Raw genomic sequence first — 24,211 nt, forward strand, 5'->3', positions numbered from 1 at the left:
CTTGGGTCATGCCCACTCTCTTGTACACCTTTGGCATACTCAGATGGACTCAGACCGAACTTGACGCCCTGGACAGAAGAGTCCGCACAACTATGACGCACCATCGCATGCACCACCCTAAGTCGTCGGTCATGAGACTGTACATCTCGCGGAAGTGTGGTGGTCGAGGCATGTTAAGCGCTAAGACTATACATAACCGCGAGGTGTGCAGCCTCAGGGCCTACTTTGAAACGAGACGGGACAGCGCTTTGCATGGTGACGTTTCAATGTGTGACAAAGGACTAACCCCCCTAGCCTTGGCCAAAGAGAACTGGCAGAAACCGGTCGTACTGAGCACCTCTGACCGGGAGACCGTATGGATGGAGAAGGAACTGCATGGACGGTTCTACAATGCGCTTCACGCACCACACGTGGACAGTAAGGCCTCCGTGCAGTGGCTGCGATTCGGCGACCTCTTTGGGGAAACCGAAGGTTTTGTCTGTGCAATACAAGATCAGGTGGTCAAGACGAACAACTACCGAAAGCACGTCCTGAAGGATGGCACTCCCGACTTCTGTCGAGCCTGTCGTCATCCCGGTGAGTCACTCAGGCATGTGCTTTCGGGTTGTTCCGTGCTTGCTAATACTGAGTACTTGCACAGACACAACCAAGTGGCCAAGATTCTCCACCAAGAGCTTGCTCTTATGTACGGTCTCCTGGAACAGAGGATGCCGTATTACCAATACTCACCGGTGCCAGTACTCGAACGCGACGGAGTCCGGCTCTACTGGGACCTGCCTATCGCCACAGACAGGACGATACTGGCGAACAAGCCTGATATCGTGGTGATGGACAGGGCACGGTCGAGGGTATTTTTAGTGGACATCACCGTCCCGCATGACGAGAACCTCGTGAAAGCCGAGACTGAGAAAAAACGTAAATATCTGGATCTGGCGCACGAGATTGTCGACATGTGGGGTGTGGGGTCTGCTGAAATAATCCCTATCGTAATATCTGCCAACGGTTTGATCCCGGTTAGCCTCGCTCACCATCTGAGGCAACTGGAGATCCGGGACGGTTCGCTCGCAGCCAGGATGCAGAAGGCGGTGTTACTTGACTCGGCTAGGATTGTCCGCCGGTTTCTCAGCCTACAGCCCTAACCCCCGGCCGTTTGATCTCCCTGCCGGGGCGTATTCCTCCACCCGCTTATATTTATATATGTAAGTATAAGTAAATTTACTATATTATTTATATAAGTAGTTATTATAATATATGTATCTATTATGTATTGGGCGGGCGGAGTGACATTCAGTTAATAATAATAATAATAACAAATATTATATTATAATATAACATTACATATCTTAACATAATATACACATCCACACATTATTGACCCTGGATATTTTACATTTTATATATTTCTCATTTTTATTATAACTGTGTTTTATTACTTGTAAACTTCTTTTTATGTGTACAATAAAAAGTAAATCATTATTACGTTTCAGCCTGTAATATCCCACTACTGGGCATAGGCCGCTTTCCCCATGTGGGAGAAGGATCAGAGCTTAATCCACCGCGCTGCTCCAATGCGGGTTGGCGGATATATTCCCTACTATGAGTAACGATCGCTATCAGATGTACATGATAACAACCGGGACCGACGGCTTAACGTGCTCTCCGAGGCACAGTGGGGAGACCCACAAGGACTGCACAAACACCCAGACCACGGCAAATACCTGTATGGCCAATACAAATGTTTGTCATGTGCGAGGATCGAACCCGCAACCGCCAGCGCAACAGATACAATCCATGACTGTAACCGTTGAGCCAACGCGGCGTCATTATTACCTCAACTCAACTTTGTCTACCTTAGCAGTGTAATTTAAATAATGTAATCCTAATAATAATTTAAATAATTAAATCCAATTAAAGCGGCTGAAGGCTACCGCAGGGGTTTGGTCGGTAGTGCACCCCCAAGTGTTGAAGCCGGCATAGGGTCTAGGACTGATATCACCCGTAAATGGGTTCCCCTGCGATAACAAAAAAAAAAGCAGTGTAATTTAAATAATTTAATATCCGAAATTGGCTTTTGTTTGAATGTTCTGTATTGGTTTAAGAAACAAAATGTAGCTGTGGATTTTTGTACAAATAAATAAATAATAAGTGAAAGCTTCAGTCCGAGCCTTAATCCAAAACTATCATCACTAATTGAATATTGATATTATATATTGAATGTCATAAAATTAATTAAATGCTTATTTATTATTCATCGCTCACAGTATGTTGAAACTTCGTTACAGATTATTCAAAACTAATTTATTTATTATAACATTACATGACATATACTTGACGGCTTTGTGTGATAGCCAAAAGAAATTTTTAGATAAAAATGTGGGATCTATTACCTTCGCGCCAACATCTGTTAGAGACATAATTAGTTCTCAAGCTATTCATATATTAACAAACTTCAAACAGAAGATGATATTTATTAGCGACGTTGTTTATACATAAAAAAGGTTATTTGTGTTGTTTTCATTTTGTAATTACGCTTTTGCCATACATTTTTTTCGCTGTATTTATTAATTATTTCATTAGTCTCACTCTTAGCGATCTAATTATAAATGAAACTTTTCAAAAAACAAAATACTCTTTAAAGTTTTCAATTTCTTATCGAGGCTTCCTCTGCAATAAACTAAATACAATTACTACAATTATCGTAAATTTAAGATTGTGTCTACTTTGTGTAGTGGTTATAAAGCTAAACTCCAATTAGAGAAATTAAAATTCACAGTAAGATTAAAAAAGGAGGGAAACATTTTGCATTTTATCATGGAGATCTAAGTTGGTCGTATCTGGGTTTAATTGGCGCACTAATACTAAGGAATTTAAAGGATTTTTTTTTTAATGTCACTAGGTCGGCAAGGTCGGAAAGCACTTCTTTTGTTTTATAAAACTGTAAACTTATTCTAATGTTAACTATCCCGGCAAATATTATATTTCCATTACTGAGTAAAAACTTTCTGCATTGATCTGAAAAAGTAATTCGTACTGGTAGACTGCGACTCAGCAAATTTTAACATTGTTTAGGTTTTAAGTAAATTTCCTTAAAATTCAACTGAGGTAGGGCACAGCAGGAATTTCCTGCTCAAAATATGAAGCAGCCCGACTGGGGTAGTACCTCGACCTTACAGAAGATCACAGCAAAATATTACTGTTTTCAAGCAGTATTGTGTTCCTGTTGGTGAGTAAGGTGACCAGAGCTCCTGGGGAGATTGGGGATTGGGTCGGCAACGCGCTTGTGATTCTTCTGGTGTTGCAGGCGTCTATAAGCTACGGTAATCGCTTACCATCAGGTGAGCCGTACGCTTGTTTGCCGATCTAGTGACATAAAAAAAAAAAATAAAAAAAATAAGGAAAAGTTTAGTAAAAAAAATTGTTTCATATAACATAATACAAGAAACATAATTATAATATACTGTTTTGTATTAGCCACTATAACTATATGTTTTACCGAAATAAATTACCATTTCGACGGTAAGGAATGAAGAAACCAAAATTGATTAAAAAAGGATGCAGGATGAGTTATTGGTAAGTCATAACAATGTCCATATGAAAGCAAAATGTTAAGAACTTCTGTTGCAAAAAAATCAGATTATTTTTACACTTCATAAAATAATAAACACTAACGAAAATTCGCAGCACAGATACGCGGATGAATCACTGACTACCGTCGTCGATCATTAAATCATATCTATTTTAACACGAAATTGTTTATAGATTAAATCCTGCTTGTTTTATGGCACAGTAATTTACGTTTGCGGTTTATCTGCTATAAAAGATGATGCTAACCAAGATTTTAGTGCGAACACATTTCGGAATGCATGGTTTTCTTGATAATATTTCAAATGAATTCCTTGCTTAGATGCGATATCGGAATCAAATTTCGACATATTCTTTACGTATTGGATATTATGTTCAAATCTAACCTTTTTTATAAGACTTGGTCAGCAAACATGCGTACGGCTCACCTGATGGTAAGCGATTACCTTGGAATATCCACGTCTGTAACACTAGAAGTAGCGCGTTGCTGACCCTCCCCTCATCCTCCCATGAGGTCTGGTTACCTTAATGATGGTAAGCTAATCGCTAATAGACGCTGTATCTTATGGACGCCTGCAACACCAGAAGAATCACAAGCGCGTGACTGACCCTACCTCCCCAAAAGCTCTGATAATCTTATTCACTACAGGAACATAATACTACTTGAAAGCAATATTTTTATTTAACTATTTTCTTCTGTCGGTCACCAACCCGCCTGCCCAGCGTGGTGACTATGGGCAAAACACATGAGTTCACGTTATTTTTGGCGTAAACTTGTGGAGGCCTATGTCCAGCAGTGGACTGTATACGCTGTAATGATGATGATGATTTTCTTCTGTCAGGTCGAGGTAGTTCTAAGTTGGGTAGCTCCAGATTTTGAACGGGATATCTACTGGGCCGTAAATCAGTTGCGTCTCTCGTTTAAAGATTTACACCACAGAATATATAACAAAATTGTTTTAAGCATTTCTTTTTCATAAATAAACAAACAATAATTAATTAGTCACAAACAATATTTGAAGAACCTTATATAAAAGATTCGATTAACATTTTCACTCATTATTCATAAATATACATGAATATCGGATAAACGAGTTGATCAAAAACTCGTGTATGCTAATGTTCTTAACGATTCAAATTCAATTTGTATAATCAAATATTATTCATGTTTTCGAATACTGATAAATTATTTTGGTATTAGCGCTTTGTTTATTATCACATAGTTTATATGTACATATAGAAAAATCACAAAAAGTATGAGTATTTTTTTACTTACAAAGCGGAAATTGAAGGATTTTAGGAACCAATAAAATAGTGTTGTAATAATAATAATAATAATAATAATAATAATAATACACTTTATTGTACAGCAAAAACAGAAATAATACATAGCAAAGAAAGAAAGATTTTAACAATATATCATTATACAAGGCGGCCTTATCGCTAAAGAGCGATCACTTCCAGGCAACCTTAGGGCAAAGGAAATGGTCTAGCGTCAGCATAGGTGTACAAGTTACAATATATTTATACAAAATATTCAAATAAGTAAACATATACATACATACATACCGTATATATATATATTTATATATAAATTTCGTGTCACGATGTATGTTAGCGATAAATTCCAAAACTACTGTATTTTGGTCCAACTTGGGATATAATTATTGTACTTTTTATCTCAATTATTGATCTCAATGTTTGTTATTACAAATAATTTATTTTTTATCGATTGGTTCTATAAAATCTTTAGATGGCGATTTAGGATCTAAGTTGCACAGATATCCGATAGATGGCACTGTATTTCTATATGAAATGGCGGTTTAGCATCCAAGTTACACAGTTATCCGGAAAATGGCGACGTATTTCTGTTTCTAGATGGTGCGTTTGAATATAGAATTTACATATATATTCATCCCACATGAATAAATCAATTTTTTTTTTAAGAAAATGTTAATTTGATTGTAAAAGTATTGGAAAAAACTTGATTCTATTATAATTACTGAGCCACAGCAACGCGTGCCTGGGTCAGCTAGTATACTTATAAATTACTTATTTACTCTTGAGCTTCAAGAAAATGCTTCCTAACAAACTTTTTAAAAGTCGGAGGGTTTTGTACACGTCCAATATTCAAGGGCAAGGCATTCGAAAGACGAGAGGCTTGAACTGTAAAAGATTTATCATAAAAGGAACAGGAGTGAGAAGAAATTTCAAGATGAAAATTACCGTCAGAACAAAGACAGCGTTAATGGAAATCACCAAGGTATTTGAATCATTCATTCGTAGGAAGGGTAAAGGGATTAAATAAAACAGAGTAAAGTAGGGTAAGGATATGAGTATTCTTGCAAAGGCGATTCGGGAGCCAATTGAGTTTTATGCGAAATTCGGAAATATCATCATATTTGTGTAATCCAAATATAAATCTTATACACAAATTCAGAATACACTCATGCTTATTAAGCTTAAATATTTTATTACTGTTACATTACAGCCTATTAATAAACATTACAATTCACATTAACAAAGCAGAACTTATAAATAGCTCTTTACGCATGATTGTAATTTAAATCACATCCGCTTGGTATGGAAGAACTCTGCTGGCATTTCCCGATTCAACCGTAATTCCAACTCTCTGAGCGAAAATAAACCAAATCTACTGTCAACTACAAAAACTATGAGTCGGGTAGTTAATCTTTATAGTTTTTTTACACTAATATCGGAATGAAAATGTAGCTGTCGTCTACTTTTTCTTTAAAGCGACATAAATGCACAATTTTTTAGACATTATGACGAGTACTTCCAGTAGGCTTAGTAAGAAAAGTCAGGTTGCAAAAGCTCTTTGTGTAATTTCCGTAAACGGACCGTAGCAAGCTTTCTGTAAATTTTATTGCAAGAACGATAGTGTAAGCCGAGAGAATTCAATCACTTTTCTCTACAAACATGACGCGACACCTTTATTCAAAATAATATCTAAATAATGCTAATTCTTTATCTTCTGCGAGCATCCTGTAAAAATTAACAAAAACTACAAACAATTCATTTTGCTCTACATATTTTAAAATACTTTATTACCGTTTAATATTAGTGAGGTGCAAGGAAATTATTTTACATACGACATTTTATCAATAATATGCTTTATTTAACTGACATAAAAAAGGAGGACCAGTAAGTATTACAGTTATATTACTCACTTAAAAAAAAACTCCATTTTTTGTTTAATTTTTAATTTTTATTTTTTGATTACATGTTTTGAATAGATAAAATTTCTTAATATTGAACACAAATAATAAATTACAAAGATAATCTTGCATAAATTTTAAAGCAATACAATCACTCTAATGTGAAAATTAAGTGTAATAATTTTTAAAACGTTGTCTTATTCTAGTACATTAACAACACACGACTACTACATACATTACTAATTATATTGTCATTATTTTTATTTTATTTTAAATTATATTCAAAATAAAATTAATAATAACTTTTTAATAATTTATATAATCTCTATCTAATAGAATCTAAAATTTGCAAAAGAACCTACTGATAAAATTTAACATACAGTATAATTATAATATATTTTACTTATAAAGCTTTATTTAGAATACTAAAGAAGCATTTTTCAAGAGAGAGACGACATACACTACTGTTTATAATTTTTATTTAGGTACGTCGGGACGAGGAGAGAGACCTCGTTCAGAATTTGGAGAACTGCCCCCGGAAGCGCTCTGTGGACTCCTTTCATTGACCTGTCAAGGCAAAAAAATTTTTTTTTTCGCCAATATGAAACGTAAATAATATGCCTAAATACACTATACCTATCTCCCTAAAATTGTTAACGTCCATCCTGCTAAGCTTTTCATGAACTTTATTTTTTTTGTGTCTTAAGAAGTTTTTATTTTTATATATAAGAATAAATAATTAAGAGCTACAATATGAATAAATGTTTATTAACATTAGGCAGTTTGGTTAGTAATAGTATAGTTAACTGGATGGCTAAAAGTGGTCCTAAACTGCAACAGGAGCAAAGAAACCGTAAACGTCATTCAGTATTGCAACTGTCGAAATTCAAATTACTGAATTATTTAAAGAAAAATTGAAATAACGATTCAGCCAGTAACATGCCGCTGATTAGGCCTCTTTCTTCGTGTAAATAAACGCCTCACAATCAACGGCCTCCACTAGGATTTACTGCTGTGTCGAGGGTACGGAAACACACAATATACAAGCACTAGCCTGACCACGGTAAACATCTGTATGGTTAATACAAATATATGCCATGTGCGGGGATCGAAACCGCAACCATCAGTAACAAACCAGTGCTATGACCGTTGCGCCAACGTGTCGTCAAATTGTGAATATTATGTTCTTGATAAAAACTAAAACAAAACTGGAGTAAAGAGGTGCTGTTATAGAGAAGGAACTAGAACAAGGGCGGCAACCATTCAGAAAGGTCCACCTTATGGTCAATAAGCTAAAAATTAAATCTTCGCCTGATTTTCCCTACTTCATTCCATAGACAGATTTATATACAACTAGCTATGCCCACGACTGCGTCCGCGTGAGTTTAAAAAAATATTGTTCAAAATAAATAAATTTCTAGAATAAAAGCTCGAAATCAGTTGAGCCGTTTCAGAGTTTAGCCGGAATAAACAGACAGATAGAAAGACAAAAATTGTAAATATGCTATTTTGGTATATGTACCGTGTATACATCTATATACATTTAGTAAAAAGCGGTTATTTTAAAAATACAAACAGACACTACAGTTTTATTTACATGTATACATGTATAGATGTATATCTAATCAGTTGGCATTTCTGATAATAATCAAACTCTGAGTTACTTACTCTGAGTATGTCTTTTATAAAAATGTATAAAGTCGGTGTAGCAAATGTTGAGAATAACATGTCAAAATAAACACTTAATTTCTATATTAATATACATTACAAACACAAGAAATTAAAATAACTAAATTAAGATAATTATTTTGACAGAAAGTAGAACAAAAAAAAAAATTGTAAGATGAACAATACTTTTCAAAGTCGTCTACCCAAATTCGGAACGATATTTTTATCTCACGAACAATACGACCTTTCAACCCTCAAAAGGTTTCAATGCTATCCTTAGAACTCGGGTCAAGAACGTTTCGAAATATGTTTTGAAATACTAGGTAAATAGAACGAGGGACTTTATTTTTGGCGAGTGGCCAACTTTGATGAAAACTCAGACAGTATTAAAGCCGATTACGAGTACAATATTCACGTCCGTCCAAAGTGTATCCCATCCAAGTAATTTACACGTAAGGCGGGTTATTCACATCAATGAAAGTGTATGAGAATATAAACCTTTTAGTGAGCTCTTGTAAATGGTAATAAGTGAAGTATTTTAGACGCCAAAGCAGTTTTAATGTCCGCTGTACGAATCATTATTTATATTTGAGTATTAAAATGTTATGAAATCTTAAACGCTTTGAAGTATTAAATGTAACGACCGAATCGAACCAGAGCAAGCACCCTTGAGTTTATGAGTTTAAATCAATACATATAATAAAAATGTAAATGTAATATGTTTGTGCACGCTAATCTCAGAAGCGGCTTATCTGATTTAGATGCGGTTTTCACTAATATTGTGGTAAGCTTCACTTAATATTTTGTGCTTGTTTTATGTCAATCGGTTGATAAAAAAACTTGTACCGATTTAAAGAGTCATGTTGAACACATGTAAGCGACAGTGCTTGTAATAAAAGTAAACTAAAAGGTATATCCAAAAAAAGCTGTCTAAAGTCACTACTCTACATGGGCGGAATCGTGGGCACAGCTACTCCAAAATAAATTAAAAGACATATCAAAAAAATTCTGTCCAAAGTCACCATTCCACGCGGACGAAGTCGCAGGCACAGCTAGTTTCACATAAGTCCTTTTCAACTTTGAAAGCAAACATCCTAGTAATATCAGTATGTAACGGGGGATTATCTGAGGCATGCGTCAAACAACTCGCAGCGAAACAATTTGACAAATTTGAGCGTGTATTTAACCTTACTCTTAGTAAAGGTAGAAGATTCCCATAATAATTTGAATATTAATTTAGCTACAATATAAAATATTGAAAACAGTTTTGTTTGCAATTTGAAACCCGATTTGACGACTTTTAGTGGTTATATTTTTAAAGCGCAATAAAAAAAAAGCTATTTATTTAACTAATGAATTACATCATTAATGACCATATCATACACAATAGCAAATATTTAAATGTTAGTAAATATATATAATATATGAAGTAGGTAATAGTTGTAAACTAGTCTACGTTTCGACACGGCAACTCTTCACCATTGTAATTTAATAGTTTTCACAATTCGTCAAACGTGTTATTAGAGTTGGTAAAAACAGTTTCAGAAATTTGTTAAATTGACTTAAGAAACGAAACATGAACTTATTATGGATTATTATTAAACATTTTGGAGAGAAAAGGAGATGGTATGCTTTTCGAGTATTTTTTTGCGTATTATAAAAAATTATTAAAGTAAGAAAAGTTATTTTATTCTTGAAATATTAATCAAGGTAATGAATGACAATAGAATAAGATTTTTTATTACTACACAAGTTTTATGAAACGAAACATAAGATACAGGATACATGATAAGTCACTGAACTTATGTTTTACCAAAATAATGGTAAACAATTTAATTATTAGAATATTAAAACTTTTAAAAAATATTGAAACGATAATGATCTTTGTTACACGAATATAATGAATGGAATGAATGCTACTGCCGCTTTTAAAACTTAAGTAATTCAATGAAATAAATTACTTACTATGAGAAACTATAAAAAATACTATAAGAAATAATTATTATAAGAAAATGTCTGAGAGTATTTTATATAACATAGGCTTCATAATATAATTAATATATTTCGAAAATGAAACTTGAAAAAGTTAGTAAAACATTTTAGCAGTAGCGGCAGTTTTAAGCAATTAAGCAATCTCTGTCGGAGACAATATTACTTAAATTATTTTCTATTATCCTTAATCGCTTCTTATGTATTTTCTCAAGAATTGTGCTTTATTTTTTTTTTAGTTTAATACTGTTCCGATGTGATTTCTTTTGTTTAATTTTAAATTATAAAAAATGTGTTAAAAATAAGTTCCAACGTTAGAATTTCATCAAAACCACTGCAGTCACTTGCATCACATAAACAGTTTTCTTTTTTTAAACTAAGATACTATCGTCTATATATATCGAGAAAACAGTGACTCATCGTTGCACTTCAACAGCTGAGCAAGGAATATTAAGTAATAGTTCTTAATACTCATTCACAATTAAAATACCTGAAGTCCAGTATGTAGCATGTTGGCGATTGTCTCAACATCAAGAGTAGAATCTTGAGCAGAAATCTTCTTTATCGCAGAAGACACGATACAAATATCTCCTCTCAATTCACGAACAAGAGCAGTTATTTTCTGGGCATTGCTCAATATTTCAACACTTTGAGTATATGGGTTGTAACGTACTCCGAAGGGACGTTGGATACTGTCTGCGTAGGCTCTGAAAAAAAATGATTAATTATTAGTTTGGATTTATAATTTATGTTATGTAAAAAAAAAATTGAAAACATGAGAAATTTTGAAACATGTACATCTAACAATGTGCAGTAAAGCAGCTTGGCGTTTTGTCCAGAATTAAAACTGAAATTTAATTTTATCATCTTATAGATACTTAGCTTGACTTTATTTTCAAAACTTAAGAAAATTGTTTTAAAAATAATCGACCTACAACATCAAAATTATATCTCGGTCAGAGACAAATACCGGTCTTTACAATTAACTAAATATCAACAAAAGTTCCTGTTCCGTCTTCGAATCAAATTTTAGATTTTTGGCAACAAAGGAAGGATTTCTGTCGTAGCAATAAACAATTGTGAGCGAAATTTTATTCGCATTCAATAAAATTGCAATTCACGCTTTTTGACTTTTTACCTTGGTAAAAAATAATAAGTGGTAAATGAATTCATATTATTTGGTTTTCAAAATGTATTTTACATTTCTTAATTAGTTTTTGATATTGCAAAGTGGAACGTCACAAAACTCAGTTCTTGTTTTTAAAAGTACGTGCTTCTATTAAAAAAAAACAACAAGGTTAAAAATTGAAAAAAATATGTGTTACTTGTTATTTTTATCTAAATGTATTGTTTATAAAGATCACAGATTTTATTTAGACGACAGTAATAACGTATATTTGTTTCCTCGTACTCTTAGTTTCTAGGTCACAATGTTTGTATTATCTTATTATCTCAAATGAGGAACGACCAGTTGACAAATAAATTTATTGTCAGTTAAGTAAGTATTTTTTTTATGTCACTAGGTCGGCAAACAAGCGTACGGCTCACCTGATGGTAAGCGATTACCGTGTCTTATAGACGCCTGCAACACCAGAGGCATCGCAAGCGCGTTGCCGACCCAATCCCTAACCCCCCCAGGAGCTCTGGTCACTTTACTCACCAACAGGAACACAATACTGCTTGAAAACAGTATTATTTTGCTGTGATCTTCTGTAAGGTCGACATACTACCCCAGTCGGGCTGCTCCATATTTTGAGCAGGAAATTCCTGCCGTGCCCTACCTCAGTTATATTAGTATGTATAGAAATATTTAAATCTTTAAGATTAATTTAGTCTGACCAGATCTACAGACCGAATATGGAGTGGCAAGGAGTTTATGCTTTGGTACCGTAATTTTACGAATCACAATGGATTTTGTACATATTTATGACTAACCTCATTTTCTCCTTTGCTTCTTCGAAGGAATCAGTGTAATAATAAGCATTCTGGTATGACGTTATAATGCATTCTTCATTGACGGTGACATCCGGGTCGAATCTCTTGATTTTTTCGGGAGTGGTGAGAGCATGTTGCAGTTCGGCCACGGAAGAGAGGAGACCAGCTCCATATACTCGGAAACTTCCATCAGCTTGACGGCACAGACCGAATTCTACCGTAAAGAAGTAGAGCTAAAACAATAACAAAAATTATAATAGATTGAGATTAAAATTAGAGGATACGTCTTCCAAAAATACCTTAATCTATACAAATAAATACAATTCGAGTGTCTGTTTGTAATAATAAAATAATCGCTTTTTACTTAATTCATATGGATTTTTGTCTGTTTATCTGTCTGTCTGTTCCAGCTAATTTCTGAAACGGCTGGACAAATTTTGACAGGACCTTCACTAATAGATAGCAGATGTAATAAGGAGTAACTTAAGCAAGTTTTATTCTAGAAATCTATTTATTTTATAACTCTGCAAAATAAACAATAACTTTTTGTTAAATTCCACGCGGACGAAGTCGCGGGCACAGCTAGTTAAAAATAAAGCATGATTAAAGCCAACTCAGAACAACGAGTATGAAAAGTTATAATAATTTTAATTTAAATTACATCACGCAAAAATACCAAATAACATGAAACACATTTACGAATAAATTTGGAAGTGTAAAACACAAAATTCAACGGTATTTCGCTTTGTGGTTACACGAGTGATTGGAGTAAATTATCAGATTAAACATTTCGCGAGCGTCAATATTTATTTGAAATATAAATGTTGGTATTATAAATACATATTTGAGTAGAATTTTTGCGAATATTTTTATTTTTATAATTCAAGTGGTTGTATTTGGGTAGTTTAATCTATCATTCAACAACTGTCAGTTTGAAGTGAGTTAGGAAATGGATTGAGAAGATTAATCGCGAACCCGGTCAAGGGGAACGCGCCATTCTTCTATTCAAATAAAAAAAACATTCACTGATGTTAATAAAACGATGACGATGATTTTAGTAATAAAATATTCAGAGTAATTCGAAGCAATTTACATTTCATAATTAAATTACTTGAAACAGTTGAATATAATTTTAACTTACACACCTTACACCGCTAGTATATCGACGTTGCGTAAACGTCGTTTGGATTTTTAAAAGCGATACCACCGCTTATACGCTGAGAATACTTTCAGAATAATTTATTAGGAATATAAACTGCATGCTTGAAATAATTTACATTGTTCAAAAGAATATCTTAAGATAGCAATTATTTTAGCCTATCGTGTTTGTTTATACTGTTATTTATGGGACAAATATCTATGCGTTATTCTCGTATCAAATGTTCCATCACTGAACAGACGTATCAGATGGTATTTTAATCAGTTGATAATAAAATGGAACTTATGTCTACAACTTTTGCAGAAAGTTACTTAAGAGAAGACGGACGTCAGAACAAATTATAACTTAAACATGCGTCTTCGAGAGACAGCTGTTATGTGAACGTTATTGATAAAATCATCTTTTTAGCGTATTTTTTATTATATTATTTATTTCTAATAAATATTCGCACAAAGAAAATAAATTGTATTTCGATAAAATGTTTTTATCGTATTATATTTTTATTAATTACGTAATAGTAATAATTATAATTATATCTGCTTTAATGGATTATATTACGGTACTAGATCTTTTGTAAGATTTTGATACGATCAAAAATATTTAGCAAATAAATTAGGTAATATATTATAGTGACAGGCGTTTTAAAATTTAAAACTATTTTAATCTCGATCTCACCGTTGCCAATTTATCAACATCCTCATCAGACGCTCCGAGCGATGCCAGTCCAAGTTCTTGAGAGAACTGAGCAAAACTCGGATTGGCAAGTAGAGGCATGTGCCCTAGGAGCTCGTGACAGCAATCGCTGAAAATATAAAGAAATATTTTAAAGTGAAATTTTACTTACAAAAGAAGCTTAAGTGTAGACAAAATAATTATTTATCTTTCAATTAGTTTTATATAAGCCTAATCAATTAGTCAATATCATCTCATCTAATTCAATTAGTTGATAAAATAACGTTAGATAAAATTTTATTACTTTTACTTTTTCTTTATTAAAGTTCTTTCATGTGAGATAAAAAAAAAAGCTTTATACGTAATTACTGGCGATATTTCACATTATTAACATAGACGATAGTTAATCTAGTAAATTAGTTTAAGACATTTTCTTCCATGTTTCGTTGAACCACAAATCTAATAAATTAGATATTTAGTTTTTTTTAATATTATACTCTAAATTGTTCTTTTATACAATCGTATTATGAGTAGCACTCTTTAATATTTAATAAAAAGTAATATTTGATTATTATCTTATTATCGAAGGGTACTTATTTAATTTATCAGGTAAATCTCAAGGTTTATTGAATATACAAAAAAAAACAAATAGTTCATTTTGTAATATCATTGTTCTTGTACTAAATTGTTAATTAAATTTAATTGAAACTCATTCTATGGAGAAATATTGTATTTCGTAGGATTATGAAACGTTTTTAAATTTAAACTTCGCTGAAGAATATAAAGAAAGTTCAATGGAGCTAAGTACTAGGAGAACATAATAAAGATAGAGCTGAGAGTTTGTGAAAACGTTGATACGCCATTTCCGGACAAATTAAATTGTAATTTGTCGAAATGGCGTTTATATGTCGAGTTGATCTGTCCCAAATGCATTTAAATTTGTATTGTGGAAGTAATTTACAAGATAAACTGAATTATACATTTTTGAATTATTTAATGTTATATGTAAAGGTGCTCTTCTTCAGTATTTTCACTTTGTTAAATTTACTATTTTGTTTTTTTATGCTTTTTTTTTCATAAGTATATAAACTAATTGGAATAATAATAATTGGAAGACTGTTAGAATAATAATACAACTACACCACTGAAAATGTATCCTAAATAAGCTATGAATACTTACGGCTCAGGGGTATAGAAAGGATCAGAAGAGTGTCGAATATATTGAGTGCAGTGAAACACTCTAAAAGCCAAGCCAGAGAGGAAATCCCTAGGAGATAAATAGCCCGCTACGGGACGCAGTTGAAATCCAGTCTTACGCTTGAGGAATACGCTTACATCTTCCAACTGTAAAAATTAATTGTGTTCGAAAATAATTTTCGTCATAATTTGTAGACAATCACATTTAATCGTATATATATTATTTTTCGAAAACAGTCGTCTAAGTCGATTTTAATTTCTGTAAATTTTTACATAAATTTGTTATGAAAATTCAAAATATTCTATAATTATAACACACAAACTAAGTAAAATATCTACTAGAGAAGTATGTAAATTATCAATTAATTTGAATTTTATATGAAATGCGTTTAATAAAAGTCGATTTCATATAATGAAGTAAAACATATAAAAGTGTTTTAATTACGTCAAGATTACAGAGCGCCAAAGTTTGTAAAACTTTTTTCAGCTCAGTTCAGCTTTAATCAGAAAATTCTACAAATATTACAGACAGTCGACTAGAGACATCTGTACATGTTTACGAACAACATCTTCTACAAAACAACCATTAAACTCCGCTGAAGAAATGAACCACTTCATACTAGGAGCGCCATCTGTTATCGCTTGCGAAAAGTAAGTCTATATACATATTTATAATAAGCACCCACAGACAAACATAATTATGTTACAAATATTAAACAAGTAGCGATATCAATCGGACTTTTCCGAAAGCACGTATAAAACTAACAGCAGTAACGCCATCTATTGTTACTAAAGATAATTTCTGCGTTAACACTGTAAATTAGTTCTCATAAGTTTAAGTTTTATTATTAAAGATTAAAAGGAGTCACGCAATTGTTTAAACGACATTGAAAAGGTTATTAATATGCGTTTAAATTATCGATAAGGAAATTTGCCCAATGAGGCACTACTCTACGAACACATATATTTGCCTACATTTTTTAAAAAACATACTTATAAACAATTAATGAGTAAGATTACCTGAGGTAAATTATCTTCTCTATAACCGCAGTACTTGACCAACTGAGGCCAGTTTTCGAGGTATTCCTCACAAGCATGTTTCTGGTAGAGTTTATGAAGTTCCCTGAATACGATACCCCTAAAAAAGATAAACGGCTTTAAAACAATTCAGAGCATATAAAAGCGAAATTATGAACTCGCGCACTCACACATAGTAAGTATTTAGCTTTCAAACAAGTATCACATTTTTTTTTCGCTGGTTTATCGAATAAAATTTTGAAATGTTGATGCTAACGTAATTTATAGCTACGACTAGCTTTAAAATAACTTTTGATAATTTTTTAATGTTACTTTCCAGATCCAACTGTAAAATTAAGCATATTTAATTATATATCTTTTATGACGTAATTATGTGTTTTACGATTTGTGAGCGATGACGCATTATTATTTTTTTTAATGCCACTAGGTCGGCAAACAAGCATACGGCTCACCTGATGGTAACAGATTACCGTAGCTTATAGACGCCTGCAACACCAGAAGCACTGCAAGCGCTTTGCCGACTCTACCTCTAATTACCCCCAGGAGCTCTGGTCACCTTATTCACCAAAAGGAAAACAACACTGCATGAAAACAGTATTATTCAGCTGTGATTTTCTATAAGGTTCAGGTACTACCCCATTCGGGTTACTCCATGTTTTGAGCTGGAAATATTATGCTGTGCCCTAATTGTTAAAGAATCCATTCGATTGTAAAACTGATGAAAGCTTTAGGGGTTTAAGTACAGATTGATTTTATTTATCATTTCAAAAACTCATTTTATGTACTTATATACTTCCTCCTATATAAAGCAACAATCTATCTATCTATCTATCTATCTATCTATCTATCTATCTATCTATCTATCTATCTATCTATCTATCTATCTATCTATCTATCTATCTATCTATCTATCTATCTATCTATCTATGTATCTATACTAATAAATGGAGAGCCGGTATTCTTGTGTGGTTATACTACGAAAACTGTTAAACCGATCGGAATAATACTTATACCATAAGACGCAGTTTGTTTTGGAGAAGGTTTTAGTACATGATATGTTGGTGATTACTAATCGTGTAAAAAATTTGGACGAATATTGGTCGCTAGTTTATTTTAAAGCTATTTTGACAAAACTAAATTAATACGCCAAAAGATAAATGATAGCAAAGAGTTTGAGTATGAGTTACATAGTGACAGAATATAAGATAAAAAAAAACACTTATTGTGTAGTAATTATAATAATAATTTAATAAAAATACCATAGAATCCCATATAACTCTCGACCACTCAGTTATAGTCATTAAATACTGTTAAGGAACGTCTGTCACTTATTTCGTATAGCAACACTACAACAGCACGCGGCCGTTCCTTATTCGTCAGTTGTCAGTGTGAAGTTGTTTATATAAACTGTGACAGTGTCTATGAACAGTGAAGTGAGTGACAGAACAATCTATATAACGCGGCCATTATGTAAAATGTACCCTTTTTTTTCTTTTTTCCCTTTTTTTATCGCATCGAACAAGACTCACAAATTGTAATTGAAAAATATAAGATTCCAATTTGATTCTTCGTTTTAATTTAATCAAATTGCAAATCGATCTCAATGAATCGACAAATACACTTATACAAAATACATAGTAGGAGGTAACTAGGTAACCGAGCTTAGCTTGGTTTTTTGTTAGTAAATCATGTTGTTTGTAAATCATATTTAAATACGAATTTACATATTGATAATATATGAATAATATTTTTCGATGTAACTGACGTAATGATGAAAAAGTATATTCTGGTTATTTAAATAAAAATAACGAGTGCAAGTAGAAAAAAGGGTAAAAATAATCGATCTGGAGACATGTGGGCTTGAACCGGTGTGTTCTCGTTTCAGGACCGGCCGACTACCTACCTGAGCTATTATAATTTTTTAAACAATGCCAAAATTCGCCTTCGTATTCTTAATATATTATGATAATATTGTAGCAGCTTTTCATTGCATTTGCCATTGAAAACACGGAAAAACAAAAAATAAAAATTAAATAAATCCTAGCTTGAACGATTCATCGCATCCGAAACCCATACTTTACCGAGATTTCAATAATTGAATATATATACACGAATTGCTCGTTTAAAGATATCAGATAGTAACTCTGAAACTATTCCAAAGCACATAATAAATAATGACTAAATAATTACATTAATTACCACAAAGACACAAATTTTGTCTTTTACATGAACATCTACGCTATTGTTTCAATTTTTCGTCATTTTTTTTAACTGTGTAAAAATGAGACCACATGAGACAGTATAAGCGCCAGCTTTCGAATAAAAAACATAAAAATCTGTACGCCCATTAAAATATGATGAGCTACATCATAACATTTTACTACGCGTCTGTTACCACCTCCTCCTTTTTTTGGAAGTCGGTAACTAACGTAAATAAGCTACCAATGTGTCAATCTATAAAATCTAATACAACATATATCCTTGATTGCATCAGAATATCGATTTAAGTACTTGAAATTGTATTTGAAATTAACACCGAGGAACTCTACAAGTACATCGATCTCAGTTTGTGATTGTTCTAAATTGGTTCGTAAAACTTTATGTGAAACTTTATATAATATTGAATACAGCTTCGCCAAGCTTGTCGTATTTTATAATTGGTAGCCTGGCTATTTCAGTATCTAATATATTGGAAACGTTATTCGTAAGTAATTGCAATGCTTGAAGACAAAAGTTTTCGAGCAATGCGTCCTGCCTGTGTTAACATACGGAGCCGAGACGTGGACACTGACAAAGGGACTGGTCCACAAGCTTAAAGTCGCTCAACGTGCAATGGAACGGGCTATGCTTGGGGTCTCTCTCAAAGACAGGATTAGAAATGAGACTATCCGCGAGAGAACGAAAGTAACCGACATAGCCCACAGAATTAGCAAGTTGAAGTGGCAGTGGGCTGGTCATCTGTGTCGCAGGACCGTTGGCCGTTGGAGTAGATGGGTCCTAAAGTGGAGACCGCGTCTTTGCAAACGCAGTGTGGGACGTCCTCCGGCCCGTTGGACCGACGATCTACGTAAGATTGCCGGTGTAGGCTGGACGAGGATTGCGGAGGACCGGGATGTGTGGCGCGAACTTGGGGAGGCCTATGTCCAGCAGTGGACTGCGATAGGCTGAAGTGATTCGTAAGTAAATATTATATATATTTTATGTTTTAGAGTTACTTGAAGTGTCTCAAGTATAAGATCCGTGGTACAAGAAAATATGCAAAGTGAAATTGTGTGAAACCATTGACGCTGACGCTCAAGCTGTTTATGTTTATAACAGAAGATCAAGCGTCGATTAATGTTTTGTTTTAAGATTAAACTAATAATTTAAATCACGCTTCAGTCTGTAATATCCCACTACTGGGCATAGGCCTCTTTCCCCATGTAGGAGAAGGATCAGAGCTTAATCCACCACGCTGCTCCAATGCGGGTTGGCGGATATATTCCTACTATGAGTAACGATCGCTATCAGATGTACATGATAACAACCGGGACCAACGGCTTAACGTGCTTTCCGAGGCACGGTAAGGAGACCCACAAGGACTGCACAAACACCCAGACCATGGCAAACACCTGTGTGGCCAAAACAAATGTTTGTCATGTGCGGGGATCGAACCCGCAACCGCCAGCGCAACAGGTACAATCCATGGCTGTAACCATTGCGCCAACGCGGCTCTATTTATATAATTTAAATCGGTTATTATAATTTGATTCGTTTTATAGAACACTTTTTTAGACGTTTTTTTTAATAAGTTTTTAAGAAGTGAACTCCAGACATATCACACTTATTTTTTTATTTCACTTAAATTTAGTCATCGTTTATTAGGTTGTTGCTAAAAATATCTTTAAAAACTGTTATATCGTAAGTTTAGTAGTTTGTAAGCGAATGATACAATATTTTAAAAATAAAGAAAACTATACACAATGATTAAAGCTACATGTTTTTAAAATCGATCTTCAAAAGTTAAAAAATTTTCTAACTAAGCATTTCTTGTATTTTACCATAAAAGTAAACACAATATAAAGGTGATTGACGATGATACTACATTACTACTCATTCTCGTTTATAAGGATTCAGTGTTCAAATAATCGAAATTAATTTATAAATAATGGTCTAACCACGGCTTAAATATTGCTTATTTGTGTTATGTTAAAATTTAATAAGTAACTCAAAGATATGAAATCAAGTGTCACTCTTATTATTAAGTAAACTTCTTACTTACCAGGTTTTGATCTCCGATTCTGTGTATTGCACCTTCGGAATGGGCTGTCCGCTGTAAACGATAGTACTTTACAGTATTTAATTCGGATTAGACGGCTCCTGACTATAGCCGTGTAACCCGAAACTTGATAGTAAGTCCGTCCAGCAAAAGTAATATGTCTACTCATTTAATGAATGAATTCTTAAAATCAATTCATGAATTCTTAAAATACCTATACAGTTTAAGTTTCTATTGCCCGATTACGGAATAGTAAGCAAGTTTATTAATTTATTCATAATAACTTTGATTAATATAAAGTATAAGCCAAAATATACTAATTTTGAAAATCTTTTATAATGCCTTTGTAGAGATAATGTTTCTGTTTATCGGATACTGTATCTACCCAACTTTATTTATAATAATCCACAGAAACTAAGCGTAATAAAGCGTCACTAAATTTCGTTTTAAGACTTCGTTAAAATTAAAAAAATAATAATGTTAAATTGTTGATGATTAAAGAAAATGTTTGGAATTCGTTAATGATTTCACGGGAAAACTTATGTGTTCGTCGGATACTTACTATTTATAATTATTAGCGATAGCAGCGAATTGTTCCCGTCGCTTGCGGTAGACTGGATCTTTAAATCCAGGATGATCAGCGTCCAATTCAGAACCGTACATGAGAACATTCTGAGCACGGTCTAAATCAGATATCTTTCGAGGAAACCAAGCCATCTCACCAAAATCTAAACAAATCACAGATAAAATTTACACCTTCTTTTATACGTAGGTACCTTATGCAAAATTAATTAATAAATAATAAATAACACATTGTTGTATTAACGACAAAAACTATAATAAAGACTTTCATATATGAATATATTAAGTATATGTTTAATATAGAATTACGTTATAAATTCGAAGTTTCTATTTGTAACACATTATATTAAAACTTTACCAATTTAGTCACATAGTCTTAAACAAATTTCCAGTTTGTCGCAATGATTTTAATTTAATTATAGAAAAGTAATAAAAAATTATAAACATTATAATATATGAAATATAATATTATTTTCTTCTTAAGTGATTTTAAAAGTAATAATAAAACACGACTTTATGAGTTTCGAAACCATTATACCCGCATTTGTCAATGAACTTCCCGAAGGCCCACAAAAGTAATACCTGGACAAACGCAAATAGAGGATCACTAAAAGAACACTTATTGAAATCTTTAAGCGTTTAATAGTCACAAAATTTTGGTAATTGCTATAATATCATACGGTACGGTATAGATATTATATGATAATATGGTATGCGATGCGGCGGCTTGTCCGGATAAGCTCTTGTGAGTTTTCGTGACAGGCTTATGAAGAAGTGTTAATTATGTGTTTTTTCTATTTTTGTTTATTATCGTTTTCCTGTTTTTAATGAGAAAGATATCAAGAAATGTTAGTAAAAAAGTGACATTAAAACAATTCTTAAAAACAGGAACATGAATATGTACTGTCTTGGAAAGAAGAACAAGAAATTGGGCAATAGTAATGTAAGTTGCAATATAATATTAAGTTAGTTAAATTTATATACCAAAGCTAGCAGCTGCTGATAAAGGTGTTGGTGGTGGAAATTCTTCACCAGTTTGCGAGGAAACCACTTCGAAATCTTGAATTTCGCGTTTAAGCATTCGCTTGAGCTGATCCATTCTACGAGGATCGCATTCGACGTCGACCAGGATATCAGACTAAAACGCAACAAATCTTTTGAAATATTCGCTCAATGCAACAGGTAATGTAAATTTAGGCATACTTCACAGTTTTCTTAAATATTAATTACTAATTACAGTAAAAATGTTTGGAATTAAAATATTAAGATTAAGCTAAGTTCCACTAAAAATTGACGAAAACAACAATAAAGTTTTCTACTATAGTTTTACAGCACTAATTGAAAATTTCGGACTTACAGCAGATAGTTCCATTGCAGACTTTCTAGATTCAATATGAAGAACGTTGATACCCAGGTCTTGGAAGACCGAAAGAACCTTAACTAAACCTCCGACTTGGTTTTTTACGGTAAAGATAACAGAAATCCTCTCCCCCTCTTGAGCTTGCTGGTGAGCTGCGTGGAGTTCAGCCAATTTTGGGTGATGAGGCGCCTCAGTTTTTACTTGCCAATTTGAACCGTTTCTGTACAGCCATAAACCCAAAAGACCTTTTCCGGAACCACTCATTTTAGGATTTTAATCTTAGATTTGATGGATTGTATGTTCTTGATTATTATTTAGTGTTACTTCTTGGATATTATTTTTGGTACAGTCTAAAGTGAATGTGCACTGCCTTATTCACACTGTGGCCTGCTCCCTGCGTATCGCGCTATTTAAAGAGAAGAGGCGCGGGAGATGGCCGGAGGGTGGGTATATTTGATTGGCTGAATCAAGTGTTCAGTGTAACTTGGAAAATCTTTCATTCCATAAAGTCACGGACACATTTATACCTTTCGCTTTCAACTTTTCTAATAATGTTAATTTATGCTATAGACTCTATATTAATTAATAAAGTTTTATCTATGCTTAAATTGTTCTTTTTTTTGTAAAAAAAACTTGTTTATTATCGTAGGTTTCTACATTTTATCTTTTTTTTGTGACGTCATATTACAGGATACAAATATGAGTTGTTTTATTTTGTAAGGATATTTAAATATTCTATTTTTTTGTATGTATTGCTTATTATAACTTTATTATAAAGAAGGTGATTTACCCGTTTTCAATCATTTGTTTATTACCACAACATTCGTAATTATTTTGTGTAATATTCAAAAACAGACAAGACAAATTTTATTTTTTACTAAATCCTTCCGCGTGGAATTTGTCAATCAAGTAATTGTTCAGTTCGTAGAGTTATAAAATAAATATTTTTTTAATTAAATTAGCCTAAGTTACTCCTTATTACATCAGCTATCTTACCAGTGAAAATCTCGTCAGAATAGGTTCAGCCGTTTCAGAGATTAGCCGGAACAAACAGACAGACAGACATTCAGACAAAAATTGTAAAAAATGACATTTTTTTTATATTTACCGTGTATGTGTTTAAAAACCGTTATTATAATATTACAAACAGACACGCAAATTTTATTTATATGTAGAAATCTAAGAAAAAGATAATCTTATCTTTTACTTAGATTTCTATTAACAAGTGTGGCCTCGTGTTCTTATTCGCCCACATCAGTCTGACTGGTATTAAACTGAACTCACTGTATTTATTACCATTGTTTAGCAGAGAGAGCATCCCTTATCATTCGTTATCGGACCTTCCCAACTTATATCTACTCTTTGTAAATACGTATCTAAGGTGTTAGGGTGCATACAATGATATAGGTAAGTAAACAAGTAGAACTATCACCTTTTTACGCCTTATTTAACAAATGATCCACTTTTATCCGCGGTGATTTTTACGGTTACTCAGCTCTGATGAGTCGTAACATAATCTTTTATAGTCTATAAACATTACTCGATAAACAGGTTTTCTATTAAATGATTATTTTTTAAATACCTTTGGAAGA

The 24,211-nt window shown here is 32.9% G+C and overlaps 1 protein-coding gene across 1 annotated transcript; it reads right to left on the minus strand.

Moving 5' to 3' along the window:
- Nucleotides 1-7,103: 7,103 nt before the first annotated feature.
- LOC123668659 (tryptophan 5-hydroxylase 1) lies at nucleotides 7,104-22,883 on the minus strand. Its single transcript, XM_045602369.1, has 10 exons — nucleotides 22,617-22,883; nucleotides 22,244-22,397; nucleotides 21,240-21,405; nucleotides 20,681-20,731; nucleotides 16,402-16,519; nucleotides 15,365-15,528; nucleotides 14,188-14,314; nucleotides 12,354-12,586; nucleotides 10,909-11,125; nucleotides 7,104-7,328 (listed from the first exon to the last, which is right to left on the minus strand). The coding sequence occupies exons 1-10, from the start codon at nucleotides 22,881-22,883 to the stop codon at nucleotides 7,239-7,241; spliced, it is 1,587 nt and encodes a 528-aa protein (XP_045458325.1). The 3' UTR covers nucleotides 7,104-7,238.
- Between the last annotated feature and the right edge of the window lie 1,328 nt (nucleotides 22,884-24,211).

The sequence above is a fragment of the Melitaea cinxia genome, chromosome Z, assembly GCF_905220565.1.
Source record: "Melitaea cinxia chromosome Z, ilMelCinx1.1, whole genome shotgun sequence".
Classification (NCBI taxonomy): Eukaryota; Metazoa; Arthropoda; class Insecta; order Lepidoptera; family Nymphalidae; genus Melitaea; species Melitaea cinxia.

What these genes read in the sequence shown, in the direction of transcription:
- LOC123668659 (XM_045602369.1), bottom strand. Translation starts at nt 22,883, where the DNA reads ATGAGTGGTTCCGGAAAAGGTCTTTTGGGTTTATGGCTGTACAGAAAC. An exon ending in GAAGCAAAGGAGAAAATGAG is followed by an intron (nt 11,126 to 12,353) that starts GTTAGTCATAAA and finishes ATTTTTTTTCAG; the next exon opens with AGCCTACGCAGACAGTATCC. An exon ending in TGCTACATACTGGACTTCAG is followed by an intron (nt 7,329 to 10,908) that starts GTATTTTAATTG and finishes TTGCCTTGACAG; the next exon opens with GTCAATGAAAGGAGTCCACA.